The sequence below is a fragment of the Centropristis striata genome, chromosome 19, assembly GCF_030273125.1.
Source record: "Centropristis striata isolate RG_2023a ecotype Rhode Island chromosome 19, C.striata_1.0, whole genome shotgun sequence".
Lineage (NCBI taxonomy): Eukaryota > Metazoa > Chordata > Actinopteri > Perciformes > Serranidae > Centropristis > Centropristis striata.
The window spans coordinates 20,687,157-20,707,464 of NC_081535.1; the positions used below are offsets into that span (position 1 = coordinate 20,687,157).

The window sequence follows — 20,308 nt, forward strand, 5'->3', positions numbered from 1 at the left end:
ACACACCTGGGAATCAAACTCTCCGAGATAAACAAACAGACTGAAGACTTTTTGGATGAGTCCTATGAAGTGTAAAAAGCAAAATCAGTTCAATAGACTGAGTCATAAGGGTGTTTATTGGAACAGCACTGGCCCTCTCAGAAGCCACAACAAGGAGCGGTGGTGTGTTGCTATAATGGATGTGCTCTTAGATCCACTGAAAACATTAATTTGAAGTCACTGAAGTCTATCAAAGGTTCGGCAGGTATTAAGAAGCCTTGTGTCTTTTGCTGTAATATTATGTTTGTTTTTGGTATAAAATATGCTACTGTAGATTGCCAAAGAATACAGAAGTAAATCCAACCATCCAGTCAAAAATGTTGGGGTCAACACAAACAGTATCCCTGTTGAATTATGTAACAGTTAGTGTCCCCTCAGTACAGCTGCGATTTGAGCAACATTGCATGACAATGCCAACTTGCTGATGTTTAGTAGGTAAAATGTTCACCATGTTTTGTGTTAGTTTGACGTGTTAGTGAAATGACAAAACAAATAAACAGCAGATTCTAATGTTTGGAGGTATACATAGGGGGGTTTGGCAAGTCTAAGTTTTGCTAGCAGTTTGTGAAAGGCCTGCAAGGTAAACCTGATGAAATCTACACCAAGCGCAACTACCGAAACAAAGACGAGAAAAGATGACAAGGCGTTCCTTGCCCTTTGGCTTCAAGAGACACCCCATCATGTTCTCTGGATGCTGCCCAGGGGGATGGGGTGGGGTGCTTGAAAATATTTTTGATTTGCAAAAGGGCAAAGGAAAAAGTTTGGGAACCACTGACTAAAAAATGACGTGCAGATATCTTGGTGAGATTGGTTAGGAAAAATCTAATCCCCCTTCCCAACCGAAATCAGTCAGAGTGAAGGTAATGTCAGACTGAAGATAGAAATGCAGTGTAAAGACTTGACAGTTCTGTCTGAGTCTCAAGTTGAAATTTCATTGAAAACCACAAATGTCAACCCCAGGTACAAAAAGGAAAGTCATGGGATGACTAAGGTACTTCAGATATATAATCTAGAAACCATATATTTCTCTACAATATTTGTGTGATTTCATGAAATAAATATATTTCAGTCTGGACCAACTTTTCAACTGGCAACACCATCACTATAACAACAACACCACCAGTGTGTCTAAAATACTTTTGATAATTAGGTGTGTAGAGCATGAATAATCATTTAAACAATAAATTACTGTTTGGGATTCTATCACGTTGCACCCACAGTGTGATGACACCTTACAAGGCACAGTACAAAACCTCACAATGTGATTACCTCATGATGAGACTGTATAACTCACTGCTGAAAATGCCTAAAACCAAAAATGTCCTCCTCTTGTTTTACACCTTCCAGTGAACAGAATGTAATGGGATGAATTCAATATGTGGCGGACAGAATTACATGCCACCTCCACTGGATTATGTGACAGCAACATAAACTGAACAGTTTTCCTGTTGAAAGGTGAAACAAATAAACAAACGGCTGAGCATAAGAAGCACAAATACTTATTTTGCGCAAGTTTTCTGAAAAAAAAAAAAAGAGAGAAGCCAGCTAAAATTTAGCAGAAGCGTCAATTTACAGCATATATTTTCTTCTTCTTCTATGACTTGTTACTGAACCGGGGTCATTAGAGATTAAGGCGAGTGTCCACCACCCTAACCAAAATGCCCCTTTCTTGCCATCAAGCCATTGTTGACTCTCAGACTACCTGTTTCTACCCATCCCTCCTTCACATAATCCTTAGTCTCTTAATTCCTTAATCCCACCTAATCCTTTCATGGTGAGAAGATGTATTTCTCGCTCTGTTCATGCATGGAGCATGTATTTCCGACTGAAAACATAATGCTCACTTCACAAAATTTCAGCAGACCAGGCTCAATCCTGTGTGTCCTACAAACCTAGACTCCAGTTTGCTATTGTCCCAGCCTGCCAGAGTCAAGAATTATATAACAGATAGATAGAGAGGCCAAAATAGCACAGCGGTAGAAGACTAGTGTGAAGGGATTTATCAGAAAAGGACAGTTTAATAATCTCTGAACTAGAAAACCCGGCTGCTGCCACCTTTTCTTGTAAGCATTTTATAACTGCTCTCTTGCAAAAAAAAAGTGGAACTACCAGAGCAGGAGGTGAAGAAAAGTAATTCACGCTGAGCAGAAAGAAAGGAGATGATGCAGGGAATAATGTGGTGGACAAAAAAAAAAGCACAGTTGTCCTTATGGAAACTTATGGAAAGTCTTTTTTTGACATTGGGTTAAGTGGCTATTTCTAAGCCACATAAATATTTTCTTTTTGTTGTCCTAGTAAGACAGATAAGGGTAGAATATCTGGATTTTCAGATCAGAAGCTAAATACAATCCCGATGCAGATTCATTTTTCATGCGGCTGTATGTCGCCTTACTGACAGTAGCCTGCCACACAATGTGCACAACCCAAAGCTAATCTAATGGTGCATTGCATTTCTATTTTCACTCGTTGTAGACGCAAGGGGACCTCGCATAGCAGAGATGAGGAGAAAATGTCTTTATCCTGCTCCTCAGTGCAGCTTAGCGTATGCTTGAGAGCTGATGTGGCTTCACCCACTGCTGTCTTTCCAGCCTCCATCTTCTCCCAGTTTAAAATGGGATCCCTCTTGAGAAAAGCTGCCTTTTTCTACTCTGTAGGAGGTTCCAGAGATGTCACCCATTCAAAGTGCCATGGTTGATGGGAGGGAAGGTTTTATGAGACGACAGCATCCGGCACAGAAAGCATGTGAGTGTTAGGGTGGCAGGGGGGTGGGGTGAAGGTATGTGTGCAGGCAGAGATACCATATGTAGCCCTAAGGGCTTGTCAGCTGCATCACACTGTTCTGCTTTGGAAATCACACATCTAAGAGAGGTTTAGGAGTGCAAATAAAACAGTGATAGCGTCAACTACTTCCTTCAGCTACTACACTGCATATTTCTGAAAAAATAATTATCTGAAGATTAAGTAGCTTTTTTCCTCGTGTCACAGTTAAATTTTAAATCTAACCTTTCTATATACAACAGCCTTTTATTCTCAAACTCATTAAAATGTGTTAAAGGGATTTAATAAATATTCAAATACACTGCAATGGGAAAAAAGCCATATATCTGCTCTGAGTCAGGCTCCAGTTTGCTTCAGCAGTTTTCTATTGAATGGTGCATTCAGAGATTTGAAACACAACATATTTCATAGCGGAGATTCAAAACATCAAGAGTGAGCAGGGAGAAATATTGGGATTCGGGTGTGCTATAGCTAAATCATCTTTAAATTGATTTATAACAGTCATATACAGTAGACTGCAGATATAGTGGCAGGCGGAGCAACACACAAACTGCAAAACTTCCCTCATTGTTTCTTTATTGGGTTTTGGAAGCTGGTTTCTTTCTTTAGGAGTGGGTTATGCGGAGTTACACTGCATATCCACACATCCTCCAAAAGACATCCTTACTTTTCTTATTTAATGATGTGGAGGTGGACAGCTTCCTTTATAGAGGTGGTAGTCCTGAATTGCCAGACTTATTTTCTCATGACATTTTAGGGGAAAGGTCAGACAGAAGAACATGGTATCATTAGCTAACATGAGCGGAACCTGACTTGATCATCTCGCAAATAGTTCCTGAAATAATTTAAGATTCTTGTCGTTGATGGACAGTACGTCCACATGGTAGGATTTGTGTTGTGCACACGGGGAATAAAAATAGCAATATGCAGATATCCTTGGTGGGGACAGGGGAATGAAGAATGAAAAAACTCATGCAGTGGGAGGCATACGTCCACATCCTGTGAAACAGGTTGTGGAGGTGGTTGTGGGAGTTTAGCTCTGAAACAATAACTTACTATTCTCAATTAGGTTTATGCATCATGTCGTTCCTGCTGGGGTCATTTAGGTGCATTGTTTTACCTTATGATTGCCTCTATGGCTGCACAATATGAGCAAAATATGCTTTGAATATAGCAATAAGAATATTATTTGTTATAATTAAACAGATGTTAAAGTGTACTCAGCACCTAACTCAGACTTGCATAATGCCTGTGCCATGTAGTCTCTCCTGTATCCAAAACATTGCCAGATGGTGGACGTGTTTTTTTTTTCCAAAGCACTAGTTCCACTCTGGCATTCACACTTTTGTCTGCACTCATCTTATCACACATTCCTGCTTTTACTATGCACAGTACTATGACAGCATTAGTTTAATGAACCTCACTCACATGCATGCAGATTCTGGCTAATCAGACACAGTGAGGACTCTGTGACTGGAGTTAACAGCATGGCACGTATCAGACAACATTGCGCCTGCTACTATATTCAAAGTGTGTAAATTATGCAAGTTTACATTAATATTGTGCAGCCCTAGTTGCCTACCTTCTGCTAGAAATTGAGAAAATTATTTGAATTGACATATAAGAAGCTATATGGCCATCAAGAATCCTTTTTTTTTTTTTTTTACAATATCTGTTCTTGCAATTCAATAATAGAAATAGTATAGCTAAAGCATGATTCATAGTTTTATTGTTATTTTCAAGGACTCAAAGCGCCTGGTTATGGTTAGGAAAAGATTGTGTTCTTGGTTAAATATTGAAAAGCTCCACAGTGTATTGAAGCAGAAGACAGGATGTCTTTACTTTATCAATATTTTACCAAAACCATGATCTTTCTCTAACCTTGCTTGACGTGCCTAAACCTAGTCACACGAAGAACTCAGGATATGAACCCCGGTGACTGCTGTCAAAGTCCCACACTTAATATGCCTACCATCCACGCCAGCCACATCCCTATAGGGTTTGTGGAGTTAAAATGAGGTTCACCCTCCCCCTGTTAAATTTCTGGGCCCCATACTTTCAGCTGGCAGTTTTTAGACATAAAACACACACTGGTCCCTCATCACCTTCTACCAAGTTAACTGTGATACCAAGAGCAAGACAGGCTTTGTCATATTTTCTTCTTGATAAGTTTTTGGGATCTCTGAAGTGTTCATCTACCACTCAAACGCAACCTGGCCTACAAACAGCAACTGTATTATAGTAGCACAACTGTCATAGTCCTAATTAAGGACTGAGACAAAGACAGAGACACAGGCAGAGTGCCAAGGCAGTGTGTTTGTGTGTATGTGAGTGACAGAGAGAGGGGAAGGGAAGGTGGACTATTAAACCCAATGTTTCTGTAACTTATTAATAACTTTGTCACTCCAGGGATGGGATGACCCAAATGATCACACTTTCTGTCTGAATGAACACCATTGCTATTGTGAAGGCATGATTTGCTTCTGTGAAAAACAAAGCATTTTTTGCCTTGTGTCACTCATTGGCCTAACATCTTTGTAGGATTGCTATCTCTGCACATTTTCATTTTCTTTTACTTTATATTTTGAAAACAGGCCTTTTTTTATAGTACTTCTCCATATTTCTATTATGAAGTTTTCTGTTTTCTATTCATGTTTCTTGACTTTTGCAGTATTTGTTATTTATTTCTTCCAACTATGTTTATTGTTGTTATATTGTTATGCACCAAACACCAAGGTGAATTCCTTGAATGTGTAAACCTATTTGCCAAAACACTTGATCTTTATTCTGATACGAGTTTTACCACTACACTGTTTTCGACTGACTCTGTATACAGATGTGCCTCTTAAAATTCCCTTGTGTTCTGTCTGAGTACACAGCTAGAGTTTAAAGCTGAACCAAGGAAAATTAAATATCAGCAAGTGTCTCAGAATAAATGTTGCTGTAAATTTCTGCATCTGATTGAGAATCTGCTGCTCACCAATTTAGATAATGATTTCCCTTCTCCCAATACCAGTTTTCTTTGAAGCTGGACAATCTTAATTTCATATCTGATCTACTATTTCTGGCCACACAGGCACATGTGCATATGCATATTCTCTGCTGAGAAATGGAGTTATTACTGTTAGTATCAGAATGATATATCCTCCCTCAGTAGATAGCCTTGTAGGATCTCTGCTCTAATTAGGGCCAAGTTTCTTAATATATTGTGACAAGTTTACGTTACTGTAAGCAAGCAGAGACCTCAATATAAACATATATTCACACGCATAACAGCAAAGATTCTCCGTAATTAATATGAAGAAAGTATTTCACTAAAGCAGCCATGCAGAGCAAATGCATGGACAGATACACAGATGCATAGCCCTGTCAAAGAAAGAGGAGTGGCTGCATTAAGTCCTTTATTCACTCATTTTTAGCCACGCTTTACTGTGCCCACCCCTCCCAGACGCTCCCCCAAGAGGCTGCCATTAATTCAGCACAGCCCTCTCAAAGCTTCATCAATGTTAATCAGAGCTAAGCATAACATTAGATTTCCTTCAGCTGCTTTGAAAAAGGCTTGAAAGCATGCATGCGTGTATATCAGTAGCTACAATGTTTGTTTTGCTAAAGTATATGCTTAAGATGGTGGTCAAGAAAACAAATATGAGAAAGGTTGATGCTAACTTCTAACTACCAATATGGATTGACATCAAGGTTTTGGAATATAATGCATTAAAAAGAAGCAAATGTTTACATTTTTTTCATTTTCAACTTAAAACAATTTGTCGCTTTTAGGATACTAATTTTGCATTTAGATTTTTTTCTAACATTTTTGTCATTTTTGTCTTAATTGTGATCTTTCTGCAAAATTCAGTGTGAGTGGATTTAATAAAAGCCATGCCAAATAAAATATATCAAATATAAACACAGGCATAATATGCATATAACATCAATATGTGCCATTACCTGCAACACCACGCTTTGGTCAAAGTTGTACGCACTGGGCCGTCCCTCCAGGGTAGAGAAAGCCACGTTTCCTCCAGTGAGGGGAGAGATATCGCTGAACTCATCTGTACATAAAGCAGTCCTCTCGTCATCTCCCGGGCGGATGTAAGCATTAGCATCCTTCTCATAGGTCTTCTTGCAAGATGCGCTGTAATACTGGTAAGGCAGCCAGGGTCCATCCTCTTCAGTGCGCTTGTAGATAGCGAAGCTCTCCGGCCGACTGGTGTAGAATTTCAATCGTATATAGGTTATCTCAAAAGCCTTCCCTGTGGAAAACAGATATGATTAGCTTTGAATGGAATCATTGAAAGAATTACTGTTGGAACTAGATCCATTGTAGTTACACAGTGAGATCAGGGCCGGTTATGTAACAGACAAATACTGTGGGGTGATAGTTTAGGGCCCAGGAGCAAAAGGGAAAAAAAGACATAATTGCATTATAGGAAAACAATGGGGGATAGGCTTAATTTCCCGTGCCTCTGTGCAGGGTAAATGAATGTCATTCCTGCAGGAGTAGAAGAATACCCAGGATTATTTTCTCATTATCCAGATCATAATAGGCCCCAGAAGTGAAACATAGGTCAAAGGGAAACAGACAAAAAAGTATTTTTTTTTCTTTTTATAATAACTGTAGGTCAGAATAGGCCAATGAGTGCAAATCCATGGGGAAAAGCGTCTGTATTGTTCAAAACACTGGCTAACATTTCAGATGCAAAAGGAAAGTGACAGATCCAATCAACAGAAAAGTGATTGATCATTTATCATGAGGGGTTAGTGTTGCAAAGGATCATTACATTTCCATAACTTTTTTCAAGGGAAGATACATGTAAAAAAAAAAAAAAAAAGCATTACTAGGTCTTATGACATGTTCTGGTTAAATCATGTCCATTTAATTGAATTGTAACCAAACAATGCACTATTCCAACACATGTAGAGATGATTTGCCATAATCCTATTAAATGATATAACAGTAAAATTACAACCCCTCTGCATGCAGGGAGCCTTCTCACTTTACATGTGCATCAACACACTGCTGCACTGTCTGACCCAAAGGACGTCAGGCTTCATGCAAGTTTTGATTATATTACTGGAATTAATTTTTTAAAACATTTTTTATGTTATTTCAATTAATAAATTGTGTGATGAAGCTTAAATATTCCAGTCATTTTACCTTGGATATTCCCATAATACTGCAACCCTATGAGTAGTTAAGTATGGCATAGAATTAGATAAATCAGTCATTGAATGATTTATCTAATGTGAGATTTCAGTGGTACATCAGCCATTTGGTGGCATGGGGAGAAACAGAGAGAAAGCGAAGTGAGAGTTTTTTATAGATTTGTATTCCCCTCAAAAACAGTGATTCGACTTCAATCTGTGAAAAAGGAAAATGGGTTTCAGAGCACAATCTCATCTAAAAGAAGATCTGCACCAAACGAGGAAATATACCACTCCCATATTTCCATTTGAGGTGGTGTTGGGGGATTTAGCAGATCCAACTAGGTTACGCTGTAATTGGTGTTGCATTGTAACTGAAGAGAAGTCTGTAAAGTAATTTTTGAAGGTGCATAATAAGTGAAGGGATGAGTCTTGCAGCTACATATTTAATTAAATGAGGAAAGGTTAGTAGAGAATGCATTTTGGCATCTTTTTTGCATATTTTATATGGCATGAATTAATAGTTACTTCATAGTGTTTTCCGTGTGGAAAACTGAAGTGGGAAAGTCTCTGATTTGCAGCATAGCTGTTGTTCTTATTTAGTTTAGTAATGCTGACATCTTCCCTAATCTCAGGGCAAACAGAGAATCAATACTTCTTTTTGATTGAGTGGTGTCATTTCCTCCCATTGTTTACTCACTGTGGACACTTCAAACAATAATCTTGGAGCCATATCAGGGAAACTTGCAGTTATATTTCCTGAATATGAACACACACCCAGAATCTGCCAAATGCTGTGCAGCTTTACAGGGGATTAACTGGGCAGATACAAACTGAAGTCATATTGAGACCAAAATGAGAAATAACATGTAGAAACTCTCTTAACAGGCTTCTTCATTGCTCTCTTGGGGATTTTTTTCTACATCATTAGATACTAAGTCTCAGCCACTCCGCACATTCATAGAGGGTTGCCATCCACTGCTACTGCCATAATGACATCTGTTGCTTCTCTCTGCCAAGTCAGATCTAGGCTGCTCAGTCTCTTGTCTCTGCAGCAATCTCTAATGGTATCTTTCCTTTAGGAGATCCTTCCATCATTTAGCTTTCATTTACTCCCTGCGTGAGGTGAGCTCAACCCTGCTGGGACTGAGGCAAAAACATAAAAGAGGCAGAAGATGAAACATTAGTTGGATATCCCGTGATGAAATGCAGACTAATTGCAAAGGATATTTGTATGTTGTTTTGTATAATGTTTAATGATTCGTGATTCATCCGCATTCAGGAGTGCATCCTTTATCTATTCATTAGAGTTTATGTGATGTGTGGGCACAACAGAGGGGATATAAGCTATTAGAGCCAAGCGAGCAACTTACAAAAACAAAATATCTATAGATAAAATACGTTTATTTTCACAGTTTGGAAAGCTCAGTTTTAAAAACAAGTCTCTCTATGTTCGCCAATCAAAAGGTCTTTGAGAACTGAGAATTATGACAAGTATGGAAACCCAGTAAAACTGCCTGGTGTGACTTTACAGAATCTTGTGGTATCACAAATCCAACCAAAGCTGCTCATGTTGCGCACAAGCATACTAATAAAATGACTGTGGACACAGGCTTCAAGAACAAAGGATGGAAGCTGCGAGTCAGACCCGACTCTGAGTCACTAGTGTCAGCTTAACACAGCTGCTTGCATGTGCCTAGACTGAGACTAAACTCACCACAAGTACTGTAGACTCAATATTTACAATCTATTTACCCCAAGCCGAGATGTTTTGTGATCAGTAAATACACAGATTTATCTTCTAATCATGCTGCTTCCCAAAGTTTTTGAATTAAACAGAACAGAATAGCCTCTTACAGAGAATTGTGTCTCATATGCACACCAATAATCTGGCTGTGAGAGTGTCATGCCAACTGTGGCAGACTTTTATCATTGTTTTACATCTGAGGCAGGATGTTGCTTGTCTTTGACAGTGCTGAATGAGAACCAGCTGCAGACATCAATGTTAGAATGTGTGTGTGTGTGTGTGTGTGTGTATCTCAACAAACCTTTGTGGGAAAAACCTGACCCCATTCCTTACCAGCAAACCACCCGGCATTTTCTTTTTTCTCCCCCCTTCTTCCTCATTATGTTTTGTTTACTCCCCTTGAAGCAGCCCCGGCTCCCCCTACTTCTTTCTACTCTTCCACACAACCACTCTGACCTGGCTGCAATGTGTCCCCACATCCTACTGCTGTGTTTATCATCCCAGCATTGCCTGTATTCCCTTCAGAGAGAGCTTGTTTTGTTTGGAAAGGCAAAAGAAAACAGTAATGTCGAAGACACCCCCCACCAGCAACCCAGATGGATCACAGAGCTTTCGTAAAAGACCAAAGAGATGCCACACATACAAAATTTAAAGATTATTCAGTTACATAAAACTGTGTGTTATGAAAACACAATCATCCTTCGTTTAACAATGCTAGAATAATTCAAAAGCTTCAGGTCTGGAAAAACACATGTTGGGAGTAGTGCAGATAGGAGTAAAGGTCACTTAGTCTGAGGGAGACAGACATGTGGGTGTTGGAATTGTTTGAAGAATAACAAACCCTCCAGACAACGCAGAACAAACAACAAAGCCTCAAAACACAGCCAGACATCTACTTGCTATTGGAAATCAATATTCTCCATTTGATAGAGGCCCTTCTTGCTTTCTGAGCACGTGATATAACAGTTCATCTATGGTCAAACCGCTGACATTTTCAACTTCTGTCATCATTTTGTCCCTGATTCTTGTTCCTTTGAAGGAGACCTTTGTGATGGGGATGTCTTCCCTCCTAAACCTACAGAGGATGTGGGAGGAGATCTGAGTTGTCGAGAAAATTTCTAATTTTGAACAGAACCTGTCTTCACTGACTGATAGCTGGAAATCCAAACACACACATATCACGCTATTGGGAAAATTCTAACCTTTGTTTGGGTGTAAATCACAAGTTTCATCACATCAATACAATATATATAAATTCTTTGGACAATGACACAATATTTGCAAAGTCTGACACGATACAATTTTGATTTGATTCAATTCAGTGGCCTGCAATCAATATGAGATGATATTATATTCCACCTAACACAATTAGTTTTATACCAACCCAAAAAAAGCAACAAATATAGATTTGACAATTTTACTGTGCTCGTCCAGACATTTAGATGAAAATCAATCTATTTTTTAATGACAGGAATATACAGATGGAAGTTTAAAATAAAGGCAGATCTGAAAGATGAACTAGGACGTTTGGTGTGTGGAGTAAAATGACTAATTTTGAGAATTTGAAAGACTGCCTTAAATTATACATTAATAAGACTAAATGTGAATAGAAAATACATTTCCCTAAGTTGATTATGTTACATACATCAAGACCATTATTTTTTGTTTTACAGGTTTTCAGAAATGTTTGAATACATGAATTAAGCATCATCTAGTGCTAATTTTCGAGTCTAAAGTAAAAACCTAAAAGTGTATTTTGAATGTTTTCTTTCTACTGGTCTCAAACAACACATGCTATGAAAGCAAAATAGCATTCGCTCAAAAGCTCAAAAGCGAACACTGCATTGTGTTTTGCCTGTTGAGTCTTACCTTTAATTAACTGTTTTCAACATTATCTCAAAAACTGCATTGGTTTGCTCTCACCACTCTCGGTTGTTTTCAGACACAGCAGGCAGCCGTTATTAGCTAACATTAGCTAAAAGTCCTTAACAGTTAGCTAGCTATTGACGTTGACATTAGCTCGTTAACGCAGTGTAATAGTGTAACGTTAGCATTTCACCGCTAGGGAGTCAGCTATTTCTCCCAGGAGTTGGTAAAATAGTTAGACATTGGATATTGTACTTACATTCGCCAGGTGGCCAAAAGAAACAACTCCACAGGAATGATAATGTTGCTGCACAACGTTAAATGCTAGATGTCTGAATTGGCAACTGTTCGCTAACAACTTCGCAGTTTGTGTTTACACCTTCTATCTGCTGCCCCCTCTTGGCCAAAGGCAGGTATTGCAGGTGTAAGGTAACGCTCATTCATAGCACTATCCAAATCGTCACCCTGTTAATAAAAGTCATTTTTTGTCAAAATTGGGGTTTTTTGCCTAAATCATCTCCTCAGTTGATCAGATCATGTGATTTTACCCCTTTAAGATCATCACTTCTTTGACAATTTGCCACATTCATAGGCATCAGATAAGAACCCAGCAAAGAAGAGCTAGAGGGAGATTGTTATCAGTTTAGTTTATCAGTTTTTTATTGTTGACAGACACTCTAAGGTGTCTACATAAGAGTGACACGAGCGTGTCATAAACATGACATGGGATGTGTCATGAACATTAATGACACTTTTAAGTAACATTAATGCACATGATACTTGTCATGTCATGTTTGTGTGACCTTCAAAATAAAGTGTTACCATATCTTGCTTAAGTCACAAAGGCATGTTCAAAAAATTGCCTAAGTCATCTCTTTCTCTTAAGTTACATAATTTACACACGGTGTTATTACTATGCCAATAGCCATCCTTTGTTACATCCTTTTTGAGTGAAATTATCAATAAATTTCATTTGTTACACTTGAGAAGTGAAGGTGAAGTGTTTTGTGTTTCCTGCCAAACTTGAAAAAATGAGTTAGGCGATTATTTTAACAGGGTGACGAAATAAAAGATGTTTAAATAGCACTTAATTCAACAGAATTCTGCTACAAATCTAATTATCTATTTACCAGTCGAATGCAAAACGTACACTTACTTGTAGAAGTCATAAGAGGAGAGGTTTCCACAGTAAGTATTAATACCAATCATTCACCACCTTAGCCTATCCAGGTGTCAATCAAAGCAATAATCTTTGGGCAGGCCAAATTCCTGTTTACGCCCTTGCTCAGACCCTCTGTTAGACACACACACACACACACACACACACACACACACACACACACACACACACGCACGCACACACACACACACACACACAGCTCAGCAAATAAATGGAAGTGGGAAAGGTAATTTCATAGAAAGATTTGTAATAATGCTTTGTAACATTAATCGCCACAATTTAATTCAGTTAAAGTGACAAATGTGGTTCTGTTACTTTATTTCAGCAGTTTTGCACAGCATGGTAATGGGATAATGATACTAATGGCTCAACCTGGTCTCATAAAATTTGGTGAAATGAGAAATGTCTTCAAATGCAAATATGTACGCAGTGTACAAAAAGTGAGTCAAATTCATTTGCTCAAAGGAAAAGAGTGCGTGAAGGAGGCAATTCTAAAAACTTGAATTACTGACACAGGAATAATGCAGCATGGTAAAAGTGTTGCACGGTTACATATTTGCTTTGAACTGTGAAGACCCAGGTTCAGTTCCAAGTGAGGTGAAGTTTAATTATTTAAGCTGATGGATTTCACATTTTACCATGGCTAAATCCTAACCACAAACATTTACCTTACCTGATCTTCCTGTAACCAAGCATTTTCACAGCCTAAACCTCTCCTCATCCAAACCAAAGCACTGGCCCAGATGTTTTATGTGCAATTGAGTGACTGTTAGTCAAGATTTTCAAGTGCTCAACAAAAGAAAAGTGCTCATATTGAACAACTTCCACAGAATCCACTTCATGCTAGAAGAAAACCATTATGTTTATATAATTTGTGCCATAACAACAGTCTTTTTCTTTAAGAGTTTGGCTCATTTTCTACAAAATATCCTAAGATATTGCAATTATGTTGCACTTCTTTTCCCCAAATCATTAAGCTCTTTCTCACACTCTGGCTACAAAATGCATTTGTGCCTTCCACTGTATCATTAGTTGTAGAAACTAAAAATGCAAAAAGTTTTTCTCATCTGCTACAATAATTGTACGTTGCTCTGAAATGTTCTGGACTACCAATTAATTTCTGGTTTGACCCCCATCTTACCAACAAATTCAAGGTTTACTGACCGGGGACGTCGAGAAGAAACCACCATCATTGCAAAATGTTAACTAATGCTAACTTACTTACCTAATTTATGTCATCTGAAAGATAAACAACAGATTATTATCATTTTGGGGGGTGTTACACTTAATTTGCATATTGTGTCAAACAAAAGAACACATGAGCAAATCTGTGTCTATCTCCTTCAAAGAGAGGCTCCTCTGACAGCCTGTGATGCTTTAAATAAGGCCCAATGGCAAACACTTTATCTATATGTTTATTCTTTTTCATAATAAAACTGCATGGGTGGAATTGGTTTACTTTTGGTCCCCCAGGACACACTACATTGGTATTTTTAAAAAGCACTAATTAAAACATAAATAGAAAACAATGTTATGAAGCCATATGGGAACAATCGATTTTAAAAGGTGATGAAAAATAAGAGAGAGATAGAGATAGAAGATATGATTAAAAGTGTACCTCTGGGGTCTTCCAGTACTTGAGTCAGTAGGATGGAGCTTACTGATCCATCCAAGACAAGCTGTTTGCTCATATAGATATTTATCTATAATTTCTTGGTTATAACTTCTGACAGTAACAGCAAGTGTTAATATAGGTGTTTGACTACATTTAAAAAAACTCCAACAGCTAAACTTTGTTTAAAATATGTGGGATTTCTCTCCAAAAGTTCTGTGAAAACTTTTTGAAGTGAAGGGAAAATTTCCATAATTTCCAGCGACAGTAGACCTGCTGACCAAATCCTTGGCTACGCAAAAGTGACTCTTGCTAGGGGGGGTTAATGAATTTTACCCCTCTGGAAAGTAAATGTATCTTCTGAATTCCAAATGCATTTTATGTAAATGTCTGACTAACTTCAGTTGGTCCCCCTCTCCTTATCATAGTCCTGTTCCTGCCAAACTCAGGACTCCTCCGCAGGTTATCTGCTGCTTTTTTCCTGGAATTTCTTTGGAAATATTAAGTGGTTTTACTTTAATTTACTTGTACAGTACATTTGTTGTGGTGAAACCTGATGACTCCTGCAATGAAAGCACTGAATTGAGCCAGTGACAGAATAATACTGCATACTATGTGATGTGATATGAGGTGAAATGCAGATTTGGTTACATAAAGGTGGATTTCTGTCATAGCCTGGTCCAAATCATACTGAAAACATGTTAAAATGAAGGCTGTGTGTCATGGTTGTATTCTATTAAAGTTATGGCTCAAATCAGGTCTAAAAAAGCCTCATCAGTTTGAGTTGTGACTGTTGTGGCAGACGGATTCAGATGGGTTCATCACCAATGCTCCATGGTGATATGTGGGCTGAGTAAAAGTAAACTTAGGCCAGCACTGAACCATCACTCAGAAAGTGTGTCTCCTCCTCATCCACTTTAAATCCAAGCAAATTCTCAGACATGCCCTTGTGGCTATGTGCTTCCAAAAAGTCCAAGTCTGAGCCATGTCTGGGCGAAAGTGTTTTTTATGAAGACAGCTCAAAGCTGCAACTGAGTAATATAAATCATGTGTTGTTAGGACAGATGTTTCGCATTAAAGATTTCCCAATGAATGCACAAACAAAGTAATATATCAAGATATTTGCTGCTCAGAGAGAGAAAAAAAGTGATGAAACCACATCTGAACTGGTGTTAGGACGACTCACATGCATTGATCTGAAATCCCATCACCAGACTCTTAACACTGAAAACCATCTGCATTTAATAGAGTGCTAAATCTATTACTGATATTCATATTCTTTTCCGGGACCCAGGAAATGCAGTGAAGAGCTTTCAAGCACTTTAAAATGAAATTGGACATTATATACAGCATTATAGGAGCAGAGACCATAATTGAACCCTGAGGACACACATGCTTGACCTAGATTACTCAGCCTGGCCACAAACTACACTGCAAGTTGAGGAAAGTCAAACCGAAGAATGCTGGGGGTCAGACTGAAGGAGTGAGGATGTGCTGCTGAGCTCTTACCCAGGTGGAGGGTGAGGTTGACAGAATTGGGGTGTTGAATGCCGTAGAACATGGACTGGCTCTGCCACCACGTGGACTCCTCATTCCTGTTGAAGTCCGTCAGGAGGCTGGCATTGTGGCTCAGGTCTGGATCTGATGCGTCACAGTAGTGGCAGGAGCGTGTCGAGCCGGTTTGCATGCAGTAGTCCTCTTTTGGGGAACCGCAGGCGTTTGATGCCACCACAGTGCGATTGAAGGCAATGTTCTCAAACTTGGGCATGCAACGACTTCCATCCAAGCAGGAGTCCATTGCGGCCCAAACAAGGAGGTGGCAGTGCAGATGAAGAGAGAGCAGAAGGGCCAGGAGAGGAGAGCTCACAGAAAATGATGTTTCCATGTCTAAAAGCAGTTAGAATCACATTTACACTTCACACACAAACTTTCACATTCATACACTCTGATGCAAAAATCCCTGACTAGAGGAAAGTAATCCAACAACAAAAAATAAGTCCAGTCTGAGAGCTTTGTTTGACTACTCTCTCTGTTCTGTCTCTGGTGAGCCTGCAACATATGTTCTCCCTCTGTGGTGTGGAATGAAGTTTGTGCAGGAACTCCTCTCATCAGGGGCAGCAGGAGACAGACAGAGGAGGGGCAGGGGTGGGTGTTGGAGGGTAGAACAGTCCATAAAATAACTTCTCCACCTGCTGGTCAACACAAGCACCACACCACCTTTCGCTTCACATGTAAAGGCTTGGGTAAAACAATCTCATTTGACAGGAAAAACACATTCTAAAGTATCTTTAAATAATATTGCAGTGATGTTGTTGCACCTCTGGGCATTGAGATAGTGAGTACCAAACCATCTGCATTCACCACTTACAGGAAGGCACAATATCATCGATATGGTGATAAATGTACTTGGCAGTTGGCCCCACAGCAAGACATTGTGGTAAATGCTGACTGTAGTGATTCACAGTGGAAGACTAGAGGTGCTAAAACTGTCTGGAATATTTCAGCAGGCACGGGTCATCTCCATAAAGGGATGTAGCTCAGGGGAGTTGTGTGACCTAAAGGGACAATTTATTTATAAAAATAGAGGAGTGAGAGAGCTGCACTGCTTTTTCAGCAAGATCTGCTCAAGGCCCCGCCACCATGAGAAGTGAGAACTGGTTTGAATGTCCCTGTAATTCATACGGACTGCTCGGGGTCCTGTGTAACCCATCCATCAGTGTTTGATTTGACTTAGCCATGAATTAAAAAGAGGGGAAACTATGATGAAAAGTTGTAAGTCATCACCAATATAAACAGGAAACCTATTGGTGGGGATGCGGGTAAATATTCCAACAGCTGACAGTTAGAAGTAGATGCATTGCAGACCAAGGTCACCACTCATGTACTCATCATCGCGTTGATGACTGCATCCTGGTCTGTGTAACCAACCGTTTTAATCAACTGGTGGTCATACAGACTGTCCAGTTTCCATTCTTCACCTTTTTTTTCACCAGTTGCAATACAGTATGGAGAAAAATATGTTAAAGAAATGCTGGTTTAGTCAACAAATTCTCCAACTTAAGCGACAGAATAGACCGTTTGTCAATATCACCCATTACAACACATATGAGCAGTGTAGGAAAGTTACTAAGTACATCTACTCAAGTACTATATTTAAGTACAATTTTGAGGTACTTGTACTTTACTTGAGTATTTCCATTTTATGTAACTTTTTACTTATACCCCACTACATTTTTAGGCAAATATTGTACATTTTCCTACATTTAGCTGCCAGCTTTAGTTACTTTACAGGTCGAGATTTAACCTAAAATATATGATCAGTTTCAAGTGATTAGCCTTTTTTTAATTAAATCTTATAACAGTAAACTAAGTAATTAAATGAGCCCTGTCTTTACAAAATTAAAACACTGCTTACATAAAAGCATCAATACAAATAATGTTTTAATATATTTATAATATATAAAACAGTCTCAGTTGGTTCATTCTGCATCACGACTTTAAGTACATTTTGATGCTGATACTTTTGTACTTCTACTTCAGTAAGTTTTAATGCAGGACTTTTACTTGTAGTGGAGTAATTTCACAGTGTGGTGTTAGTACTTTTACTAAAGTATGGGATCTGAATACTTTTTCTACCACTGCTTATGAGCACTTATCAAATGAGCATTTCAGGGCTTGCGGTTACAGAAGAGCATTCTAAAAATAGCACACACACCATTGTACATACAAGCACGGTTCACAGTTGTAAAAAAGGCTTAAGTTTCTGTGAATTTAGGCCACAAAACCACTGACCTAGGTTCAGGGCAAAAACTTCCTGGTAAGGCGTCATAAAAGACAGTTTAAACAGTAAATATATGTATGTAAATACTGACAGCAAAGTAGTTACGAAGGTGACGTGAGCCAAGGAAATTATGTAAAAAAAAGTGTAAGTTACGAAAAAGTTGTTTACCTTTGTTTTCACACAGGACACGAATCTCATTCACCTGGGTGAAAGTATGCCGTTTGTACTATACGTCAGCAAGATGGCAGCGGAGGAAAGTCGAAAACGTAAATATGAGTCATATTTTGCCTTTACAAACGCCCTATATTATAGTTTTTGAGGGGAGACAAGTCTGATTTAGTTGTTGTAATTATAGTCTGGCTCAATTGTTGATATAAGCCTGCCATTGGGCGCCTATTTCAGATGGCGTTCCCCTCCTCTTCCTCTCCTCTTCATTATCTATTTTGCAGGAGCACTGTCGCTGCAACCTGGGCTTAGTGCTGCCCATGAAAATTGTGATCAGTTTAAAGAAATACAAACAAGCTGAAACATTTTTTTAAAATCTTATCCTAGAAGAATTGGTTTCAAGTCAGTCAATCAATCAGTTTTTATTTGTGACATGCAGTCGTATATGGTACAAGACCTGTGAAATGTAATCCCATCAGTTCCTCCAATGTGTGCATTATACACCATGAAACACATGCCTCCACATTTTCCTTGCCAGTCTTCTGTTCTGTCAGATTGGTGTATGGGAATAGGATCACCTTGTCCAAACAAAGGTAATTGCAGTTCCTATATCCTGTTGTAAAAAGATGCAGCTATAGAGGTAATCCTCCTCCGATGCAGAGATGCACTGCAAAAAAAAGGGGTGTCTAAAAACAAGATAAAAACACTAAATCTGAGGGAAATTATCTTGCTGATTTCAAGATTTCTTTAATTAAGATTGTTGAATCTGTTGAACACTTAAAATAAGAAATGAACTCTTGATAAATGATCAAACACTTCTAAATCTAAGTTGTTTTTATCTTGGTAAGAACCAAATAATTTGCAGTGCTTGTCCATGTGGTCAGGATGCTAGCTGGTGCCCATCTTCTCCACCTGTTCCTTTCCATTTACTCTGATGTTGTTGTTTTTTTACATTTAACTGGCAAAGTCGTAGAGTTGACAGGAGGAGCCCACCAACCTGTGAGTAAATTGTCCTATCCTGATGAGCCACTCATATTTTTTATTGTCTTCTTTCTGTCACATAAAGGAAAACTTATATTTGTTAAATATAGATATAAGAGCACACATTCAGCATAAGGACACTGGATATTAATGCCTCTAAAACACACATTGTGCCATTTCTGGGAATGTTTTGCTGTCAAGATATGTGTACAGTCATGTAAGAAATTATTAGACCACCCTTGTTTTCTTTACTTCATTATTCATCTCAATGCCTGGTACAACTAAAGGTACATTTTCCATGCTTTTTTTGACAATGGTTTTGGTTATTATCAAGAAAACCATGGAAAATTGCAAGATATCAGCTCTTAAATTAAACTCTTACGAGCTATTTTTGTTGTTATCATTATATTGTGCCAAACAAATGCACTTTTAGTTGTACCAGGCATTAAAATGAACAAGAAATTGAAGAAAATGGTGGTCTAATAGTGTTTTCCATGACTGTATGTTTCAAGAACAAAGAAACTCTGTGCACTGAAATACTCAGCATTCTGCAGAGAAATATGCATATGGTGTAGCCTTAAACTATCCAGGCGACTTCCTGAGTGTACTCTACAAGTCTGCACACAGTGTGAACCAAAGTGTCAAAGTGGAATGACAAGTCCCACAAGTGACACGTCCAACAAGTGGTTGTGAAGTGCCACAACCAATAATGTGTAATGCTGTAAACTCTAATCCTCTTTTTATAAGTGATTTTACTGTTGCTGAATTCCATTAGTTTGAATTTGACACAGTCACCCGGAAAACCAGTGAACATTTAAAGTGACGGCGCAAATCAGCACAATTTAAATAATGATTGGATCGATGTCGACATGGAATGAATTAGACGGAGGAAGGGATTAACAACAAAAGAAAGTCAAATTAAGACAGATCGCTTGAGATGGAGAGACCCAGGTAGTGTGGACAGAGGCATATAGATGCTGTACATTTATGATCCTGGAGGGATTTACGGCAAAG

At 38.6% G+C, this 20,308-nt stretch overlaps 1 protein-coding gene across 1 annotated transcript in view; it reads right to left on the reverse strand.

Annotated features, from left to right (window-relative positions):
* lamc3 (laminin, gamma 3) overlaps window positions 1-16,402 on the reverse strand; it is a 116,829-nt gene extending 100,427 nt beyond the window's left edge. The window contains exons 1-2 of the mRNA XM_059358292.1: window positions 15,877-16,402; window positions 6,766-7,070 (exon numbers count right to left, since the gene is read on the reverse strand). Of these exons, the coding sequence (XP_059214275.1) occupies window positions 6,766-7,070; window positions 15,877-16,252 (681 nt within the window). The 5' untranslated portion in view covers window positions 16,253-16,402. The remainder of the gene's footprint in view (window positions 1-6,765; window positions 7,071-15,876) is intronic.
* Between the last annotated feature and the right edge of the window lie 3,906 nt (window positions 16,403-20,308).